General features: G+C 33.6%; 1 protein-coding gene across 1 annotated transcript in view; it reads left to right on the plus strand.

Annotated features, from left to right (window-relative positions):
- The first annotated feature begins 5663 nt into the window (after nt 1-5663).
- Nucleotides 5664-20227, plus strand: part of atp7a (ATPase copper transporting alpha) — a 44988-nt gene continuing 30424 nt past the window's right edge. The window contains exons 1-5 of the mRNA XM_056471748.1: nt 5664-5998; nt 8721-8847; nt 11966-12455; nt 14737-15408; nt 18468-18683. Of these exons, the coding sequence (XP_056327723.1) occupies nt 8728-8847; nt 11966-12455; nt 14737-15408; nt 18468-18683 (1498 nt within the window). The 5' untranslated portion in view covers nt 5664-5998; nt 8721-8727. The remainder of the gene's footprint in view (nt 5999-8720; nt 8848-11965; nt 12456-14736; nt 15409-18467; nt 18684-20227) is intronic.

Below are 20227 nucleotides of genomic sequence, written 5' to 3' on the forward strand. Positions count from 1 at the left end.
ATCCTAGGGGTTTTATTGTGATTGTAATTTCTTTATAGATTATTTATAGATCGCAAATCAAATGACATACTTATTAGGATATTGTTAGTTTTGCTGGGTTACCTGAGTGAGTTAATAAATAATCTTCAAAGGAGTGTTACACACACGCACGCGCACGTATCGCACAAAAGTAGGTCAGTGTGTCAAAAAGAAACGTCACATGCGTTAAGCCTCTCACGAGCTCAGTATAATGAGAATCTGGCGCAGTTGACAAGGTAAATAAGGCGTCCAGTCGCTCGTCTTTGTGTTTACTGGCTGTCTTCAGTATTCGAGTGTTCTCATAAAACTTGTTTTTCGGTTTTGTTTTGTTGGCTTAAGTACGGTAACACGAGAAACTGCAGTACATGTATGCTATTGGAGTAAAATCCCCAGCTAGTCGTTCTGAATATAATCAGCGTATTAGCTTCAGCTGTTATTCAAAAATACAAAGTACGTGTTTAACCTGCAGTAGTATATAAAAAAACATTAAAAAAAAAATAGCATTTACATATTTACAGTCGAAAAAATAAATAAAATAAAAATATTCATGGAATATCTGCTTAATATTGTAATGATTTTTGGCATAAAAAGAAAAAACTAATTTTCACTCAAACAATGTGTTTTTGGCCATTTCTACAAAAATACCCAAGCAACATAAGTCACACACACGTACAGTGATTGGACCATAAAACTGAAACGCCTGTTTTAGACCACAATAATTCATTAGTATTGTGTAGGGCCTCCTTTTGCAACCAGTACTGCATCCATACTATTCATCTTGGGAATGACAGATACAAGTCCTACAAAGTGGCCAGAGGGATTTGGGTCATTCTTGCAGAATAGTGGCCAGGTCACTATGTGATGCTGGAGGAGGAAAACATTTCCTGAGTCACTCCTCCAAAACACCCCAAAGTGCCTCAGTAATATTTAGATCTAGTGACTGTGCAGGTGTCATGTTCATCCAACCACTCTGTCACTAGTCTTGTTGTTTGTATTGGTGCATTTTCATCCTGATACACGGCACTGCCATCAGGATACAATGTTTGAACCACTGGGTGCACATAGTCAGCCAGAATGGTTCGGTAGTCCTTAACAGTGACACACCCATCTAGCACCACTATCGGGCCTAAAGGGAATGTCATGATATTGCAGTCCAAACCATCACTGATCCTCCCCCATGCTTCACTATGGGCATGAAACAGTTTGGGTGGTACAATTCTATGGGGCTTCTCCACACCGTAAATCTCCCAGATGTGGGAAAGACAGTGAAGGTGGACTCATCAGAAAACAAAACATGTTTCACATTGTCCACAGCCCAAGATTTTTGCCGCTGGCACCATTGCAACCAACATTGGCCCAGCCATGTATATTGACCCTGTGGAGCTCCCGACAATTTTGGTGGAAACAGGAGAGTTAAGGTGCACATTTAATTCTGCAATGGGATGAGCAGCTGTGGTTTTATGTTTTTGTATACAATTTGGGTTAGTACATGGGCATTTCCTTTCAGACTGATCCTTTTGAATCCACAGTTACTCATGTTGGATGTGGCTCATTCTTCTTGGTGATTATTCTATTATTATTCAATCAGTGAAGCTCTGAACACTAAATTGGCCAGTGTTTCAGTTTCATTGTCTAACCCCTGTATGCACTGTATATATATATATATATATATATATATATATATATATATATATATATATATATATATATATATATATATATATATATATATATATATATATATATATATATATAAATAAATATATATATATATATATATATATATATATATATATATATATATATATATATATATATATATATATATATATATATATATATATATATATATATATATATATATATATATATATATGTATATAACAAACAGGGACATTCTTGCTGTGAGGCAACACTGCTAGCCACTGAGCCATCGTGCCACCTACACAGTGGTGTAAAAAAGTGTTTGCTCCCTTACTGATTTCTTATTTTTTGCACATTTGTCACATTTTAATGTTTTATTGAAATAACACAAGTAAACACATCATGGAGTTTTTAAGTGAAGGTTTTTATTATTAAGGAAAAACAAAACATTAAACTATGTAGCCCTGTATGCAAAAGTGTTTGCCTCCTAAACTTAATAACTGATTGGGCAATCCTTAACAGCAACAACTGCAATCAAGCATTTTTTTTTATATAACTTTCTTTATTGTTTTTTGATTTTATAACACAACAACTTACATCTTTGGACTAACAAACACAAACATTCACACCACAATTGACAATAAAGCGTGTAATATACAAACAATCTGTATATAAATATGGTAATAATAGATTAATACAAAAAATAGTAATAATAATAATAATAATAATAAAAATAAATAAATAATATTAAAAAAATTAAAAAAAAGAATTTGAATTGAAATTAAAATTACAAAAAGAAAACAAATAATAAATACAATATTAAATAATTAAGAGTAAAGAAAATTTAAAATAAAATAATAATACTCTTCTGTTTTTAAACTAAATTGGTCTAATCCTCTTCAATTTGACTATTTCCTGTCGAATTTATGTCTTTGAAGTAAGCCATGAAAGGTTGCCAGATTTTATAGAATTTGTCTTCTTTCTTTTTTAGGGAGAATCTGATTTTCTCTAGTTCCATATGTTTCATTACATCCCTCATTAGATGTGTATATGTACAATCAAGCATTTTTAATAAGCAATTACAGCGCTGTGGAGGAATTCTGGCTCACTCATCTTTGCAGAATTGTTGTAACATTCTTGGCCTTTTCAAGATCATGCCACAACATCTCAGTTGGATTCAGGTCAGCACTTTGACTAGCCCATTTCAAAGTCTTCATTTTGTTTTTCTTTAGTCATTTGGAATTGGAAATGCTGGTAATAAGCTTTGGATAATTGTCCTGCTGCAGAACCCAAGTTTGGTTTAGCTTGAGGTCACTAACAGATGGCTGGACATTCTCCTTCAGGATATTTTGGTACACAGCACATTCATGGTTCTATTTATCACAGCAAGTCCACCAAGTACTGAAACAGCAAAACAGCGGTTTTATTTTTATGCCACACATACTGGAACACACACCTTCCAGAATGTGTAACTTTTGTATTTTCATTCCATAGAGTATTTTCCCAAAGGTCTTTGGTATCTTTAAAATGTTTTCTGGCAAAGCTGAGACGAGCCTTTATGTACTTTTTGCTCTGCAGTGGTTTTCTTCTTGGAACTCTGCCATACAAACTATTTTTGCCCAAAAATTCTTGTTCTTATGGTGAAGGCATGTTCACTTCACCTTAAGTCAAGAGTCAAGTGAGGGCTGCAGTTCTTTGGATGTTGTTGTTTTTTTCTTAGATGAGTTGTCGCTGCTCTCTTGGGGTAATTGTGGTTGACCGGCCACTCCTGTCCTGTCATTTAATAATTAAACACTTTATTTAAAAACTGTATGATGTGTTTACTTGAGTTATCTTTGACTAATATTCAAAGTTTGATGATCTGAAACATTAAAGTGTGACAAAAAAAAAAAAATAAATAAATTAAAAAAAAAAAAAATAATAATAATAATAATAATAATAATATATATATATATATATATATATATATATATATATATATATATATATATATATATATATATATATATATATATATATATATATATATATATAAATCAGTAAGGGGGCAAAAGCTCTTTCAGATCACTGTATATCATAATTTATTAGATATTAATGTTTGCAATAGTATCTGGATACAGCCTTTATAATGCAAGCTGAGATTGCGTCTCTCAGCATTGCAATGTCAGACACAATGCACTCTAGTGACATTACCGTGAGGTGTAGAGTTAGGGATGGGGTTAAGTGAGCCCATTAAAAGATTGCATGCAGCTCAGATTGTATCTGCACCAGGTCTGCATCCAGATCCCTCTCAATGTTTGTGCATATATTTTTGCCTAAGATAATATTGTATTTTTCCTTTAGCAGTAATTATTTCAGCATCATACTGTCCTTCAGAATGTAATTATTTTTGAGTGATTATTGATGATTTGATGAGTTTATTATTTTGGGTCATGGTTGCCTTACAACAAGAAGGCTGCAGGTTTGAAGGAAAGTGAGTTAATGTTTTATTTTATGATTTTTTTTATATTTTAATATAAAAACAAACCATTTATAATTAAGTCTACCAATTTTCCCCTCCAAAGACACTGCAAAACATATCATTTGAGAAAGGGGGATGTATTTTAATAGTCCTTTTTAATGTATTTGGATCTGTTTTGACCCTCACACCTATACAAATAAGGTTCAGTTCTTTACAAAAATGACTGTGGCTCTTAAAATGACGTATGGAACAAAATTATTAGTTAATTAAAATATTAAATAATTTAAGTATTTGAAATAAAAAGCTTGTTGAATAGCACTCTTTTGGTTTGTATTTAGGCTTTGTATTGTTAGGTCCTGGAATTTAACATACCTGTTTTTTAAGCTGTCAACTAAAAATATTTAACTCATATTTTTATACTTAGCTAAATTCAGTACTTCATATTCACCTTCCAGAATCACTTTTAAGTGATTTACTTTCAGTTCATTTTACTTCACTATAAAAATTTGCTTCCATAAATAAATATAACCAGAAATTAATATTTTGGAAGTGAAATTTGGAAGGTGAATATGAAGTATTACATTTCAGTATAAAAATGTATGTGAAATACTTTTTGTTTAAATACTCACAGCTTAAATAAACAGCTCTCAGGACTTACAAACCCTATGGAGGACGATACCTGCAAAAACAATAAACAATAGATATGCAAATAAATAAAATAATTATTTAATAAACCCACAAATTTCTGCATAAATAAAACAATAAATAAATATGCAAATAAATAAACAAATATATATTAAATACCCACTAATTCCTGCATTATTAAATATATAAATAGTGCAGGCAGATTAAAAAATTAAATAAATTACACTGATGTTGGGGGATAAGAAAATGCTAAACTAAAAGTAGATTTTCCCCCTTTCACACCCCCCTATTAATTATTTGTATATTTATTTATGCAGGAATTTGTAGATTTATATAAACATTTATTTATGTATTTGCGTATTTATTTGTTTTGTTTTATTTATGCAGTAATTTATGTATTTATTTATTTATTTATTCATTTATTAGCGTATTTATTTTTTATTGATTTATTTATGAAGAAATTTGTGTATTTATTCAATTATTTGCGTATTTATTTATTTATGGTTTTATTTATACAGGAATTTGTGTATTTACAAATTCATTTATTTGCGTATTCATTTATTTATTGTTTTTGCCAGTTTCGTCGTCAATAAAACCCTGACAATTCACGTCATTTAAAAAATACAAGCATTTGTTAATTGAATGCATTATTATTATTATTATTATTATTTTTACAAATAATGCTATTCAGCAAGCTTTTAATTTCAAATACTTTGGGCATTAATTTTGTTCCCTAGTCGCTCTAATAAAATACTATCTGATACATCTCAAGCCCTTATACGAAGCTACAAACAGCTCCAAAAATACGCTTTACTGAAGCTCTTGAATCTGCCACGACGCCTATCGAGACTGCGCATTTGGCAGCGGTTGATGATGTTCTCGAACACACTGGGTACGTCGCGGAGCGTGCGCCCGAGCGACATCGAGATAGCAAACATTCCGCATGGATTTAACACTCTTCAGCGTGACTTCTGTAAGCACACACTCTCCTGCTGTCTCCACACACCACACAAGGCTGGGTTTTGTCCGATGGGGGCAGCTTACCCCATAGGTTTTAAGGAAGCGAGGACTTACTGGCTGCTGGAGACTAACAAAGTGTATGTTAGCCAGCTAAGTGAACTGCTGTCACCGTAAAAGTGACAGTAAAACTTACCTAACTGGTGACAACAGCGTCCTATGAGGATTAAACTTGTTGGTCCTGTGACTCAGCATCAGCACTTCGCACGAAAGGTAAAGAAATCCAGCTGTTTTGTTGCTCTTCGTGTCTGTGGTTTATTGTTAGCTTTAGGCTCAAGAGCAAACATCCCACATCTGCATCAAAGGACTCTTTCTGCTTACGTTATTTATAGAATAAATGTTTGTTTCTAGCTAATGACACTTCAAATGTTGGGTTCTTTAATACCTTGGAAATCATGTAAGACAAGTGATGGTCATGGGGTTATTATTATATTTTCAACTCTCCAAGCGAAAGAGATTAGCTTCATAATAAAGCTAATCTGTATTGCTTGGAGAGTTTATATTAGTTGATGATGTAATGCATAATAAGGCTAATCCATTCGCTTTTACGATGAGCAAAACTTTTGTTACAGTATTTATTTGTCTTGACGTTTATTAATAAGAATACAACTGTTGATTGTTTGTTTATGTAAGTTCTGGTCTATGTTATTTTTTTTTTTAAATGTGGTACTTTAGTAATTGTTTTGTGAATGACGCAGTGAGAATGAAGTATAGGGTTAATAAATGCTTTAAAATGTATTTTGTTACAATGCGTTTAATATGAATGTTGAACAGATATAAACTTATCGTTATTGTCGGTGTATTATCATTATACCTTATCGGTAAAAATACAAACATTGACACTATTGTTATTGTCGGTATATTATCTGTATATCTTCTTAGTAAAAATACATAGAGGTAAAGTTGATTTTATATTCGGATATTCAGACATTCTCCCTAATAACATAATTTCAGAAAAGTATTCTTTGCAAATTCTAAATTGGGAGATCATATTAGCAGCCAATGATTATCAAAGTACAACATTGTTCACAGTAAATTAGACGGTGTTAATGTTGTTTAGAAGTCATATTTGCATGCTAATTCCAATCGAATATTCAAAGTAACAGGGTAAACAATATAGGGACTACTAAATGAACAAATGTGCGAATATAAAACCAACTTTACCTCTATTAAAAATACAATCCCTGACGCTGTCAGTATATTATTGTTATACCTTATTGGTAAAAATACAAACCCCGACACTAACGTTATTGTCGGTATATTATCGTTATAGTATCGTTATCGTTATCAGTAATAAAACAAAAGCTTGACACTGTCGTTATTGTAGGTATATTATCATTATAACTTATCGGAAAGTTTTTTGTTTTGAAGAATTGAATTCAAAATGGGATTCAGCAGGGTTGAGATTTTATACTTACTTTGTTGTTTTTACTTTGACTTTTTGTCAAAGTTGTATTCAGATTAGGGCTGATCAATGTAAAGTTTCAGCATCGATACTGCAATGTGTGTGTTCACAATAGCATAGTCACATCGCAGGATATGCAATGTTGAGTTGCGATTATAGTCGATCAGCACAACAGTTGAGAATGCATGAGATTTGTGGAGTCATGGCAAATTACACCAATAGCAGAGTGAAATTTTCACTGTATGTTTAACTTTTATTTTTGATCTGTCATATTTATATTTGCTTGCAATTTGTGATATTTCCACTGCATAGAAAAAGACTTGATCATCCCAGTCAATCTAAAATAATTAAATCTTTCTAAATAGAGCTATTCAAATATTCTGGTGAAGTTTTATTCATATCGCAGTATATATTGCAACAAAAACAAAATGTCAGATAGTTCCTATATCGTGCAGATTGAGGTAAAGTTGGTTTTATATTCGCACATTCATTCAGTGACATCTTGGGACATGCTCTCTATATTGTTTAGCATGGTTCTTTTCAATATGTGGCCTAAAATCATGTAAACATGGATTCAAAGCAACACTAGCACTATTTATTTGACGGTGAACAATGCTGTACTTTGATTGTCATTGGCTGCTAATATGATTTCACTATTTGGTGTTTGCAAAGAAAACCTCTGAAAATGAAATTATTTATATTTTTAAGGAGAATGTCAGAATGTGTGAACATAAAACCAAATTTACCTCAATATCGTGTAGCCCTAATTCAGATGTACAGTAACTGCCCGGGTTTGTGATGTCAGACTGTGTAAATATTGATTTGTTCTAGCGTACGTTTGTGTAAGTCACGTTTATGTTTCTCATAGAAGAGGTGCTTTAATTAAAGCTTGATTCAGATGTGTCCGAAACATTCAATTTCAGAGTGTTTAGTGGGTAAGTTTAGACAGCAGTGTATTTAATATGAGGCTGATATTGTATTGCTATTATTTAATTAGCATTTTATATACTGTACTGTACCATCTTTTGTTCTTGCATCTTCATAACACTATAGTATTTTTACTAGTACTTTAAAATACCATGTGGCATACGTAGGTTTCATTCAGAATTAGCTTTATTTGTATTGTATGTTTTAGATTCACTTGTTGCTAGAAAAGCATATGGAGGAATTATGATAAAGTCTAAAAAAATGCAGCTCTGAAAAAACAAAATATAAATAATAAAAGCCATTGTTTATATATAAATTCTAATGTACTTCTATGCTGTAAATAAAGTGCAATTAAAGTGTATCAGTAACATTTAGCGCTTAAGGTGGCTAAGTTTGGACAGCCTCATTTTTTATTTATAGGATAAGATAAAAATTTGACTTGAATGTGGAAAAAAAAGAAGTAGAAAGAAAAAGCCTTAAAATTAAAATGACTGATGATTGTGGGTCAGAAAGCTGCATGTGTATCCAGTGCACGTTTGTATGTCAGTTTTGCACATCCGTCTGTAAAACCTCTTAAGTTTTTTCATGTTTTTCATCTTCCAGACGAAGAATGGCGTTGAGCACTAACCTGTGTCGTCTGACACTAGGGGTTGAGGGCATGACCTGTGGCTCCTGTGTACAGTCCATTGAAGGCAGGATTGGAGGTCTGCCAGGAGTCTTTCATATACAGGTTAGAGATATGGATGCTAATTACACCAAAGAAACAAAAATGTTAACTCTTTGAAAATGTAAAATATACTAACAGCCTATTATAATTTTCTTTCAGTGAATATTAATTAAACATTGTGTGCAATATTTGTTATTGGGTCAAAAGGCATTACTCAATGTGCTTTTCAAAATTTGATAAGCTTTTTTGATATTTTGAAAGGAAGTCTCTTATGTTAACAAATAAGGCATTTATTTGATTGAAACACCAAAGAAACAGTGATATTGTGAAATTTAATAGAACATTTAGTAAAAAAACACAATTATATCCAAATTATTATTATTATTTTTATTTTACTCATAAATTTTAAGCAAGGCAACAGTGTTCAACTTTGTTAATAAATATTCTCATTTTCTTTGGATTTATGATTGATAGTTATTTGTTTAGGTAAAATAACATTTTATTTAATATTTTGTAAACTACTGGTGACATATACTTGCAGTTTGAAAATATATAATGTGTAAAGAGTTCAGAAATCAATATTTAGTGAAATAACCTTTATTTTCATTCTCAATCATCACACAAACATTATAAATGACAATATTTTATTGGGAACTTGAAAGAAAAGGTTTTCAGACTTTAATAGAATTAAACAAACAATATTATTTTACTCTAACACATGTATAATACATTTAGTAAATTAATAGAAATTGCGAAATTTCAAGGGATCTCTTTTAAAAATTATATTTATTTTTTAACATTGATATATGAAATGATCACATGTACTTTGTATTATTTTTAGGCTGACACCTTAACACATTTCAAAGCACCAGCTTTTAAACTTTCCCATCATGTTGTAAATGTCATCCTGTATCCCTAAACAAGCGCATAAATGTAGCTGAGCCACAGATTAAATTTCCAGGTGTCGTTTTCCATGAATCATTGTATGAGATACACTCCAGGCTTCTCTGGGAGGCTGACAAAGCAATTTGACAGCAATATATGGTGGTAATAATATTTACCAGAGCCTACCCTCCAGCAACTGCCACATAATTGAAGAAGGCCACCCGTATTTTGAACTTAGACACAACCTAATTATTGGAAATTTGTCCTGCCCTTTTCCTTAAAACCCATTTGCCCTGCAGACAAGGGTCAAAAAGCAAAATAATTGAATCAGTTGTTTGTCTAAGATGCTGTTTTAACCTTTGAAAAGCCAACTGCTTGTATTACTATTGACCAGTACTGGCACATGCTAAATACTATGAATGTGACAAACAATATGTCTCTTTCTGAGTGAGCAGTCAATATACTAAACACAAAAAGCAACTCTAAAATTGTGCTAATTGTGCAGAAACAAACTTCCAGTTTATTCGTGAGATTTCAGGGTTTAAGGGTCATGTGATGATAGGAGTAAGTCACCAGACTAAGCTGCCTGAGGAATCACATTGGGTTCATCGTCACACTCATGTGCAAGTGTAATGATCAAGCCTTTTTAGCAAAATGTGCTTAAAAGCAATACTTCTTTTTCCAATAATTGTGGGCTAAAGCTACATATAATAAATGTAGAATAATCTTATTTGCCAGGTGAAAAATTTTGGTTTATCGACTTTGTTAAAAAAATACAGTTGTGAAATATTAATACTATTTCAACTGTTTACTGATTTAATTTAAAAAGTTGTTTATTCTTGTGATGATTAAGCTGAATAAATGTCAAACTATCAGAGAAACAATTATTCTAGTTTACTTTCTGGTTTTGTATCCTGTTTACTGCTTCAGTTCAAATTCAGGAACTTGGAGTTCAGGAACTTAAAATCTGCTGCCTATTGATAAAACTGTGACTGTTTTGACTTGTTAAACTATGAGAAAATAAAGCATTGGCATGATTATTTCTGAGTTTATGAGAAGAAAAGTGGGTTTTAGTGATTAACAATTTTACTGTTACTTCACAACAGAGACAAAAACCTTAAGGCTCATCATGCACACAAGAAAGTTTATCACGTGCAGTTATCACTGACGTCTAAAACCTCATGACTAAACAAAGGGTGCTAGTGTGAGTGAGCACACCGATGCACAAAATTACTTGATTTTTTTCCCTTTCCTTGAGCTGCTGCAGAAGTTACAGTTGCACTTTCTTTCTTGCAAATTTTTGACCAGCTGTTTGTAGATGTGAAAAAGCCTTCATGAAAAACACGCAAATAAAAAGTTGCACAGCTCCACGTTGTGTACTGGACAATTTCATTCATTTTCATTAAGCGCCGTCTCATGTCAGGGAGTGATTTTGTACGGTCACTCATCATCGACATTAAATGTCAAGTAAGAGTTGAACTTCATAATTCCAGCACACTAGCTAGCAGGAACATTTCTAAAAGAGGTGATTTAACAATTGCCTTCAGTTGGTGTTTGGTGTTACACACTCTTCACTGATACACACGCTGGCTGAATATCTTAATTTTAGTACATCTGCAATAATGTTTTATGCAACCACATGCACGTGTGCAATTTCTGGTTACTGGAACAATGCTGTTCTGGATAGCTTTTATTGGGCAATTTGAAGTGTACTGTTTTAGAGGACAAGTTAGCACATTACAGAGCAGATTTACTATCAGGATGAGCTAGCCTATTGTGTCATTGAAAAAAGACACTTTTTAAAAAAAAATATAAATAAATAATAATATAAAATAATAATAAATTATTAAAAAAAATATATGTGGATGCAGTTAACTTTGCAAAATTTCTTGAGGAGATTATTGGAATGAAACATGCAACATGATTTACTAAAGTTCGCATTAGTCAGTTTGACTGTATTTGCACCCTAATCTAGCTGTACGTATCTCTAGAATGTAATATAGGAGGAAAGCTTAGAACAAGACAATGTGTGACAGAAGTTTTTCAACTTGTGTTCGTTTATGTGGAATTCAAGAAGATAATGGTATCCCAGTTTTGAATATTGATTACTAAATGTTTAATTTGTGCTGTTTCATGCACTTTCTTAGTCATTAAGGAAATGAGCTGATGCCTCTGCTTTCCTTTATTTGTGCATCGTCATTACAATCATCAGCAGAAGTTTCCTCTTTCATTTGCAATTTTATGGCTGCACTGTCATGCGAATTTAGTAAATTGGGGCATTTATTTTGTTCCACAGGTGTCTCTGGAGCGGAACAATGCGACAGTGACATATGACCACACTCAACACACTCCAAAATCCATAGCAGATGCCATTGAGGATATGGGCTTTGAGTGTAGCCTGACAAACACTACATCAACACCAGTTCAAACAGAAACCAAAGTCTTCAGCAAAGCAGGCTGTAGCGCAGACTCTGTCCAACAAGCTCTGAGCACACTGACACAGATGAAAGGGGTGATTGAGACTCAGGAGAGTGCTGATAACCAAGACCTTGCTGTTACGTTTGTCCCATCTCTGGTCAGTGAGGACCAGCTTGGGGAAGTGATGAAGTGCCTGGCTCCCGACGCAGCCTGTGGGCTACCGCTCAGCCCAATAGAAGGGTCGACTTCTCGCAGCTCCAGTGGAGTTGAGGCAGTGAAAATGCGGATTGAAGGAATGGTGTGTCTGTCCTGCACTACAACCATCGAGGGAAAGATTGGGAAGCTAAAAGGGGTTGAGAAGATTAAAGGTATAGTGGTTTTGAAGGCTGTGATTTTACCTTTGCTTGAGTAAAGCAATTTTCAGTGTTTGAACTTTGAACTTTAACATTTATCTGTGAATTATGTCACACAATAGGAAGTTTAAATCATAAAATGAAGTTTAAACTCGTTGACATCTTACTGCCAGTAAATGCAGATAAGAAATGAGAGCTTGCACAATCTATACATTTTAGGGTCATGCAATGAACATGGTTTTCTATTTCTCACATCCTATTTAGTTGTAACGTTTTCCAATAAAATTGTAGCTGTACTGAAATCAGTAGTCATTTGTACCAATGTTTAAAATTTCATCCTCATTTTATGAGTGTACATTTCTCTAAAGTTTACTTTGCATAAGGTTGGCCGTGTGTCATGATCACAAAATTCTATTGAACACTTTCAAAATAATTATGCAGTTAATTTATGGTTAGTGACAAAGTAATTAGTGTTGTCAGAATACTAGAATTCCTAACTGTGGCATTTTATAGCATTTTTTTCATACCATAATCCTAATTAATATACACTACCGGTTAATAATTTGGGGTCAGTTTTTTTTTCATGTATTTTTTTAAAAGAAAATTTAAAATAGTTTTGTTCATCAAGGTTTAAATAACTACTTTCTTATTGTATGTAGTTTCAAATGTAATAATTGCTCCAGTCATTATTGCTTTTATTACTATTACCATTAATATTAATAATAATAATAATTATTATTAATATTAGAGTGATTTCTAAAGGATCATGTGACTGAAGACTTGAGTAATGAAGCTGAAAATACATCTTTAAAGAGCCCCTATTATGCATTAAAAAGGGTCATATTTTGGTTTTGGGGGTCTCCAACAACAGTCTATTATGCATGCAAGGTCAAAATTGAAAATTATGTATTGTGTTTTTTTTATTTGTAACCGCTTGTACTGTATCTGGTTAACTCTTTATATTCTCATATCTCATCTAAAGCCACGCTGAAAACACGACGCGTACTGCTTTCTTAAGGAGGGGTTTGGGAACAAATGACTCCCATATGATTTATTTAGCGATTCATTATTTTTTAGCGATTCAGCTTTAGATGAGATATGAGAATATAAAGAGTTAACCAGATACAGTACAAGCGGTTACAAGTAAAAAAAACACAATACATAATTTTCAAGCTAGAGAAAACAAGGAGGCAACCATTTTAATTGCACTTACTTACACTTGTGAAAGGGGGGAAGGAACTGATCCATGAACTGTACTGTGAAGTTCCTGTCATGCTCTGACAAAGTCCCACACATCAATAGTCTTTTCTGATCCTTTCTGTAACAAATGGCCGATGAATCCCCCATTGTAAGCATGTAGATTCCAGAGCACTCATCAGAAAAAATGACGGGAATACAGCACAAGGCTGAGGCTATAATCCTGAGGTATTTTTGCAAAAATAAACTTCAACCGCTGACTCTTCCCAGCCTCATCTTTGGGTAGGGAAAATAACACTTTCCCTCACACTTCAGAGCACAGCATTTTCACTACTTGATTCAACTGGGATCCGCTACAGTGCTTGTCTTCCTCTTTTTTTTTTCCTAGTGTTTGTGGGCGGGGCAGTGGGTTTCAATTTTCCCGGGTCTGTGCGTGCAAGAAAAATGGGTGGGGCTTGAGTTCCGTATCAACGTCACGCCGACACGGCTAAAGACTCGTTACAGAGGCGATTCATTTGAACCACCATGAGTCGACTCTTTTATAGATGAATCAATAGTTTTAAACACGGTGCACTTTCAGATTTGAGCCATAGCTGGTTATTTCACTGCACTTAGAGCTGTGTTACACACTGCATCTAAGGTCATTTTTAAAAACCCATAATAGGGGTTCTTTAAATCACTGATTAAATGTTTAAATTAAATGCTAAACTTCTTTTCAACAGTTATTTTATAGTGCAATAACATTTCACAATTTGTACTGTATTTTTGATGAAATAAATGCAGCTTTGGTGAACAAGAGAAGCTTGTTTTAAAACATTTAAAAATCCTGCTGACCCCAAACTTTTGACCAGTAGTGTATATTTTTTAAATTCTTTATGATCTGACATTCTGCTCTTTGATTATTCTACAGGTCTCTCTGAGAGGGATTAAATAATAATAATAATAATTATTATTATCATTTAATGAATCATTCTTTGATTACATATATTGTTAACATAACATAATATTAACATAATGTTGTTGTTTTTTAAAATTTGATATTAATATGTTTATTATATTATATTATTTAATTTATTCATTTTTTCTGCGCTTGTTTCAGTTTCTCTAGAATCTCAAGAGGCTGCCGTAGTTTACCTGCCTTATATCATCACAGCGGATGAGATTGTGAAGCAGATTGAGGTGGCTGGTTTCAAGGCCACTGTCAAGTCTAAACCTCGTCAGTTAAAGCTGTCAGCTAGTGAAGTAGAGCGATTACTCAGTGCTCCAAAACAGACTGAGGAGAAGCTTTCTGAGCCGCCTGCAGATTCCACAGTCACGACACTATTTCAGGTTACAGGAATGCACTGCAACTCGTGTGTGGTAAACATTCAGGACAATATATCCAAGCTGCCTGCGGTGACTTCAGTAGTTGTGTCCTTGGAGAACAGACAGGCTTCCATTCAGCACAACCCAAAACAAGTCTCAGCGGCGGAGCTGCAGAAAGCCATCGAGGCTCTTCCTCCAGGGAATTTTAAAGCCATCATACCAACTTCCCCAGAGCCAGGCTTTCTCCAGCCATTGGTATCAGTAGCTGAGATCCACATTGAGGGCATGACCTGCGGCTCCTGTGTTCAGTCCATTGAGGGCACACTTTCCCAGAAGAAAGGAGTGAGATCAGCCCAAGTGTCATTGGCCAATCATCAGGGAACCTTTGAATATGACCCTTTATTGACTTCCCCTGAGGAGCTGAGGACTGCTGTAGAGGACATGGGCTTTGATGCTTTTCTGCCTGGTAAGTGTTTTTTGTATCTCACGGGGGCACATTTTCTCTTCTATGTGTCTTCATTACTGACAGTTTATAGGCTGGGTAACAGAACAGTGCCGCTTTATATTGCCTTTTGGTCATAAATAGCCCTGACGCAGCCCTTGCCTTATGTTAAAAAACCTGAATTGTGAGATTTATAGCAAGTGGGTAGGTAGGCAACTAGGTCTTAGTAGTACATGATGTAATTACAGAAGTGTCAAGATTTAAAGGGGCACGAAACACCAAAACACATTTTTCAAGAATTTTACAGTGATATATATCCCACGCTGCTAAAAACACTATTAGGACACTAATATATATTTCACAAAAAAATGTGAAAATTGGTTGTTTCGAGCAAATTCGTTCCTCCGGTTTGAAACTTGTTCTTGAAGCTACGTCACAGCGATGAGATGATTGTGTAAATTCCAGTGTGGAGACTAGATGTCTGTACTGGTGGGCACAATGTGACGTCTTTGAGTTTTCATCATTAATTCAAGAGAAAGATTTGGTTCTAACCAATCAGCACACACTATTGTGAATGAGGTACAACTTCATGAATATGCATGATAGCTTCGAAGACTGTTTTTACATGTTACAATGTTCAGACGGCAGAGAGACCGTTGTGTTGCCAACGGTAATTAAAACAAAAAGAATTGCTTGGAGACATGGGTCGTCAGTGTTGTGTTTATAAATGTGCTGCAACAAAGGTTTTGTTTTCAATACCCCGCTATGAGAGCGCAATTGGACTCATGTGTGTATTGCTGTGATCTGCTAACACGTGACAAAAATACATTTGTAAGGAACATTTTTTTTCGCATCTGGAAATGGAGAAATCCGGATTTGCTGCTCGTCTCCTTTTAAAAAAGGTGCGGTTCCAGTTGGTGTTGATTGTCCTATCTCTAAGGATTTGGTAAATGAGCGATCAGTGTTCTTGTTAATGTTTGTTCAGATGGCAAAGTTCGTTAGTATCGTCAGCAGTACTCTTTCAGTTTTTAAAGACCTAGCTTAGTCGAAATGATTTAGTTACTAACATTGTTAATATCACTACAATATTATAGACTGAAAGATCCACTGTAAATGCTGCTCTCCGAATTTAAACACCTCAATCAAACTATTACCGTCATGTAGGATTTTTGCCGCATTTTGTGACAGGATAGTCTAAACACACGGCTGCCTGACACTATTCTCTGCACCCTACCGAGTGCATCTGGGTTTATGCTAAACTAAACTAAGTGCACCTACAAGACCTGGAGATTGAATGTATGGCTTCAAAAATGTTAAAGCTCGACTGTTTAACCTTGTTGTAAAATGAACCTTTTCCAAAAAAGTGAATTGTTCCTTAACATACATAGAGCATAAGTATTGTTGTGAATTGAAAAAGAGATTGACCAGGAGACATTTCGTGTATCTTCAAAGCAGAATCCTTCACTCAAAAAATAACGTGTGCTGCTTGTTTAAACTACTTATTTAAAATGCATTGAAACAGCACAGTTCTTAAGATTTTTTTGGGGGGGACAACTTAATTGTTTTATGTTCAATCCACTTAAATTTGTAAAAAAAAAAAAAAAGATTTAGTTAACTTATTTGTGTTGGGACAGGATGAAGGAATTGTATGGAACCCTGCTTTTTTTACAGTGTTTAATGAGAACTCACCGTGGCTGTGTTCTTCATCGAAAAATGTAAACTAGTGCAGCATGGCACATTTTTATATAGCGCCTTTAAAAGTAGCATCTCGAGGCACTTCACAGACATAAAATGTACAGCAGTAAATAACACAAGGATAAAAAAAGAAATTAATAATAAAATAGTTTAAAACACGTTTAATAATAAGAGATCTAAAAATCATATAAAAGTCAAATAAAAGCTACTCAAAAAAAGTAAGTTATAAGAGATGATTTAAAAATACTCAGGGATTCTGCATTGCGAATATCAGAGGGTAAAGAATTCCACAATTTAGGTGCCAATGAAGAGAATTCCCGGTCTCCTATTGATTTTAGCCGTGTTGACTGGGCAGTTAAAAGACCAGCATCAGACGAGCATAAAGCACGTCTAGAAGTGTATGGGAGTAAAAACAAAAAGCTAGCATGACAAGTTTAGTTGAAAATCTTGTTTCAGGGTCTTGAATAGATCCTGAGGTTTCACGTTCCCTAACATTTTCATTGCTTTCGAGGAATGACACTGTCTCTCACACCTAGGCAGAGTCAGACCTGATCCCTCAGAATTGCACCTTACAATGTAAAAAACTCAAATAATATATATTATTGTTCATTTGGATAAATCTGTATTCACTCAACATCAAAAATTGTAATGAGAAGCATAAACAAATGAAGAGCTTTGTTGTCATGTTTCAGCAGGTTTGAGTATTTAATTACTCAAATTCATACCATGTTGTCCAATTTTTATCCAATGTCCTTTCATATTTAACCACACACAATAAATAAATAAATAATTCACTGGGGTTTTCTGGCCTTGTCCCAGACCCTATTGTCATATTGTGGAGCATATTTCCTTCCCATTTGTCAGTTCTGAGGTGTGTTTGGGTTATTTATTTTTGGGTATGTATTGAATATATAGAAATGCAAGTCATCTTGATGCAATGCTATAAAAATCTGCATAGAAAATAAACAGTTGAAAATTAATAAGATTGCTGCAATATTAATAGTTCAAATAGGCTTTTCTCTACAATATGTAATGTATATAAAATATGAAAATATATTTTTGACTGTTTTTTGACATTCTTCTAACAACCGTATTTAGACATTTGTCCTATTCTGATAGCATCTAACGTTGTCTTAAGGATGCTATGCAAAGCTATTTGATTTTGCCTCATCTGTATATAAAATGACTGAGAAGATTCTGGCAAAGCAGTTTTTGTTGTTTTTTTTCAATTTCAATTTTTTTTCTTTTCCAATTTCTATTCCTTTTATTGTTTCCATTTCTGTTTTTACATGAGTAATTGGTATATCAGGAAATAAAATTGTCATTTTCTAAATTGTCATTTCCACTGAAACCAACATGCAGGTCACTTTGTCCAATCATGTTTACAGAGACAAATTCATTGGTGCCTTCAGTGGTCAAAAGCCCATCTCCGTCTGTCCGGAGCTCATCATTATCTCCTGTTCGGTCAGCTGTGAAGGAGAATGAAGCAGAGAGTGACGCTGAGCCTTCAACAAACACTATTTCCAAATGTTTTATCCAGATTGGAGGAATGACATGTGCCTCCTGCGTGGCCAACATTGAGAGGAACCTCAAGAACGAATATGGTATTCATTGGTCTTTCAAATGCCATGAAGTTGCCCTTTTGTGTGTTTCTAATTTTGTTTGGAATTTCTCCTGCTGGGTTTACATCAATCAAAGATCAAAAAATATTTTTCTTAAAATGTACATTGCAGCATTAACATTTTTCCTAAAAGTGTCTGAAAAGGTTCATTCAATTTTTCCTCTTTAAACCCCTTCTTTCTGAGAGCCTACTCTACTTATTGGTCAGATGACCAGACTCTTTTGAGTGGGCTACTGCAGGGGTGCCCAAACTTTTTCTCATGAAGGGCCAAAAAATCAAACTTGATTGAGGCTAATGTTAAAGGGCTGAAGGTAAATATAGTTGCCATAGGTAATTTCCTTGTTTATTTAATAATGTTTAAAAATGGCTAGAAAACATTGCTTTATATTAACCAATGCAGGTTTTTTACAATTAATAGTGAACTTATTGCAATAAAATCAAAACATTCTCATTTATAACAGAATTAAACTAGTTTTTGCCTTTATTTGCTTATGATATCTTCTGCATAGTTCTCTATCCGTCGAGTGACAGTATTTACATTTTTAAAACTCTGATATTTATTTACAACATTTAATTGAAACATTTAATATCAGTTTGCTTTTTTTTTTTTTTTTTCAGCAAAGTTCAGCAATAAAACAAACAAAAAAGGTTATGTCAAATTAGAAATGATGATCTCTGTGTTAAAGGCATTCATCCCAACCCTCACCATCATACTCACTTCTCCTCTCAGATGGGGTGATGGGCCAAATCAAAGGTTACAATGGGCTAACTTTGACCTGCGGGCCCTACATGGGCATCTCTGATCTACTGCTTACAGAGCATGTCAGAAACAAAAAACGTATTGCCATATACGAATTTCCTCTCCAGAGGCCCATTTAACATGTATATACACTACAGTATATACTGATTCATTATTTTAGGCGGTTCAAAAACAGTTATTTGTTTAGTGGACATTTTACAAACACCTAAATTGTTACTTAAAAAGTAATATAAAAAGCATAATGGGACACTCTATGTAAATTTATTTATAATGTATATTTAAAGCTGCACTCTATAATACACAAAATTTTTTAAAGCAAGTACATAATCAGACAGCATTTAAAACATTAGCTTAGCCCAATTCACAATGTCACGGTTATAATACTTGGCACACAGTTGAAGTGAGAATTATTAGCCCTACTTTGGATTTTATTTATTTTTTTAATAATAAATATTTCCCAAATGATGTTTAACAGAGCAAGGAAATTTTCACAGTATGTCTGATAATATTTTTTTCTTCTGGAGAAAGTATTTGTTTTATTTTGGCTAGAATAAAAGCATTTTTTAATTTTTAATTGTAAAAAACATTATAAGGTCAAAATTATTAGCCCCTTTAAGCTATATATTTTTTCGATAGTCTGCAGAACAAACCATCTTTATACAATAACTAATTTGCCCTATTACCCTAACCTCCCTAGTTAACCTAATTAACCTAGTTAAGCCTTTAAATGTCATTTTAAGCTGTATAGAAGTGTCTTGAAAATTATC

The sequence above is a fragment of the Danio aesculapii genome, chromosome 14 (genome assembly GCF_903798145.1).
Source record: "Danio aesculapii chromosome 14, fDanAes4.1, whole genome shotgun sequence".
NCBI lineage: Eukaryota > Metazoa > Chordata > Actinopteri > Cypriniformes > Danionidae > Danio > Danio aesculapii.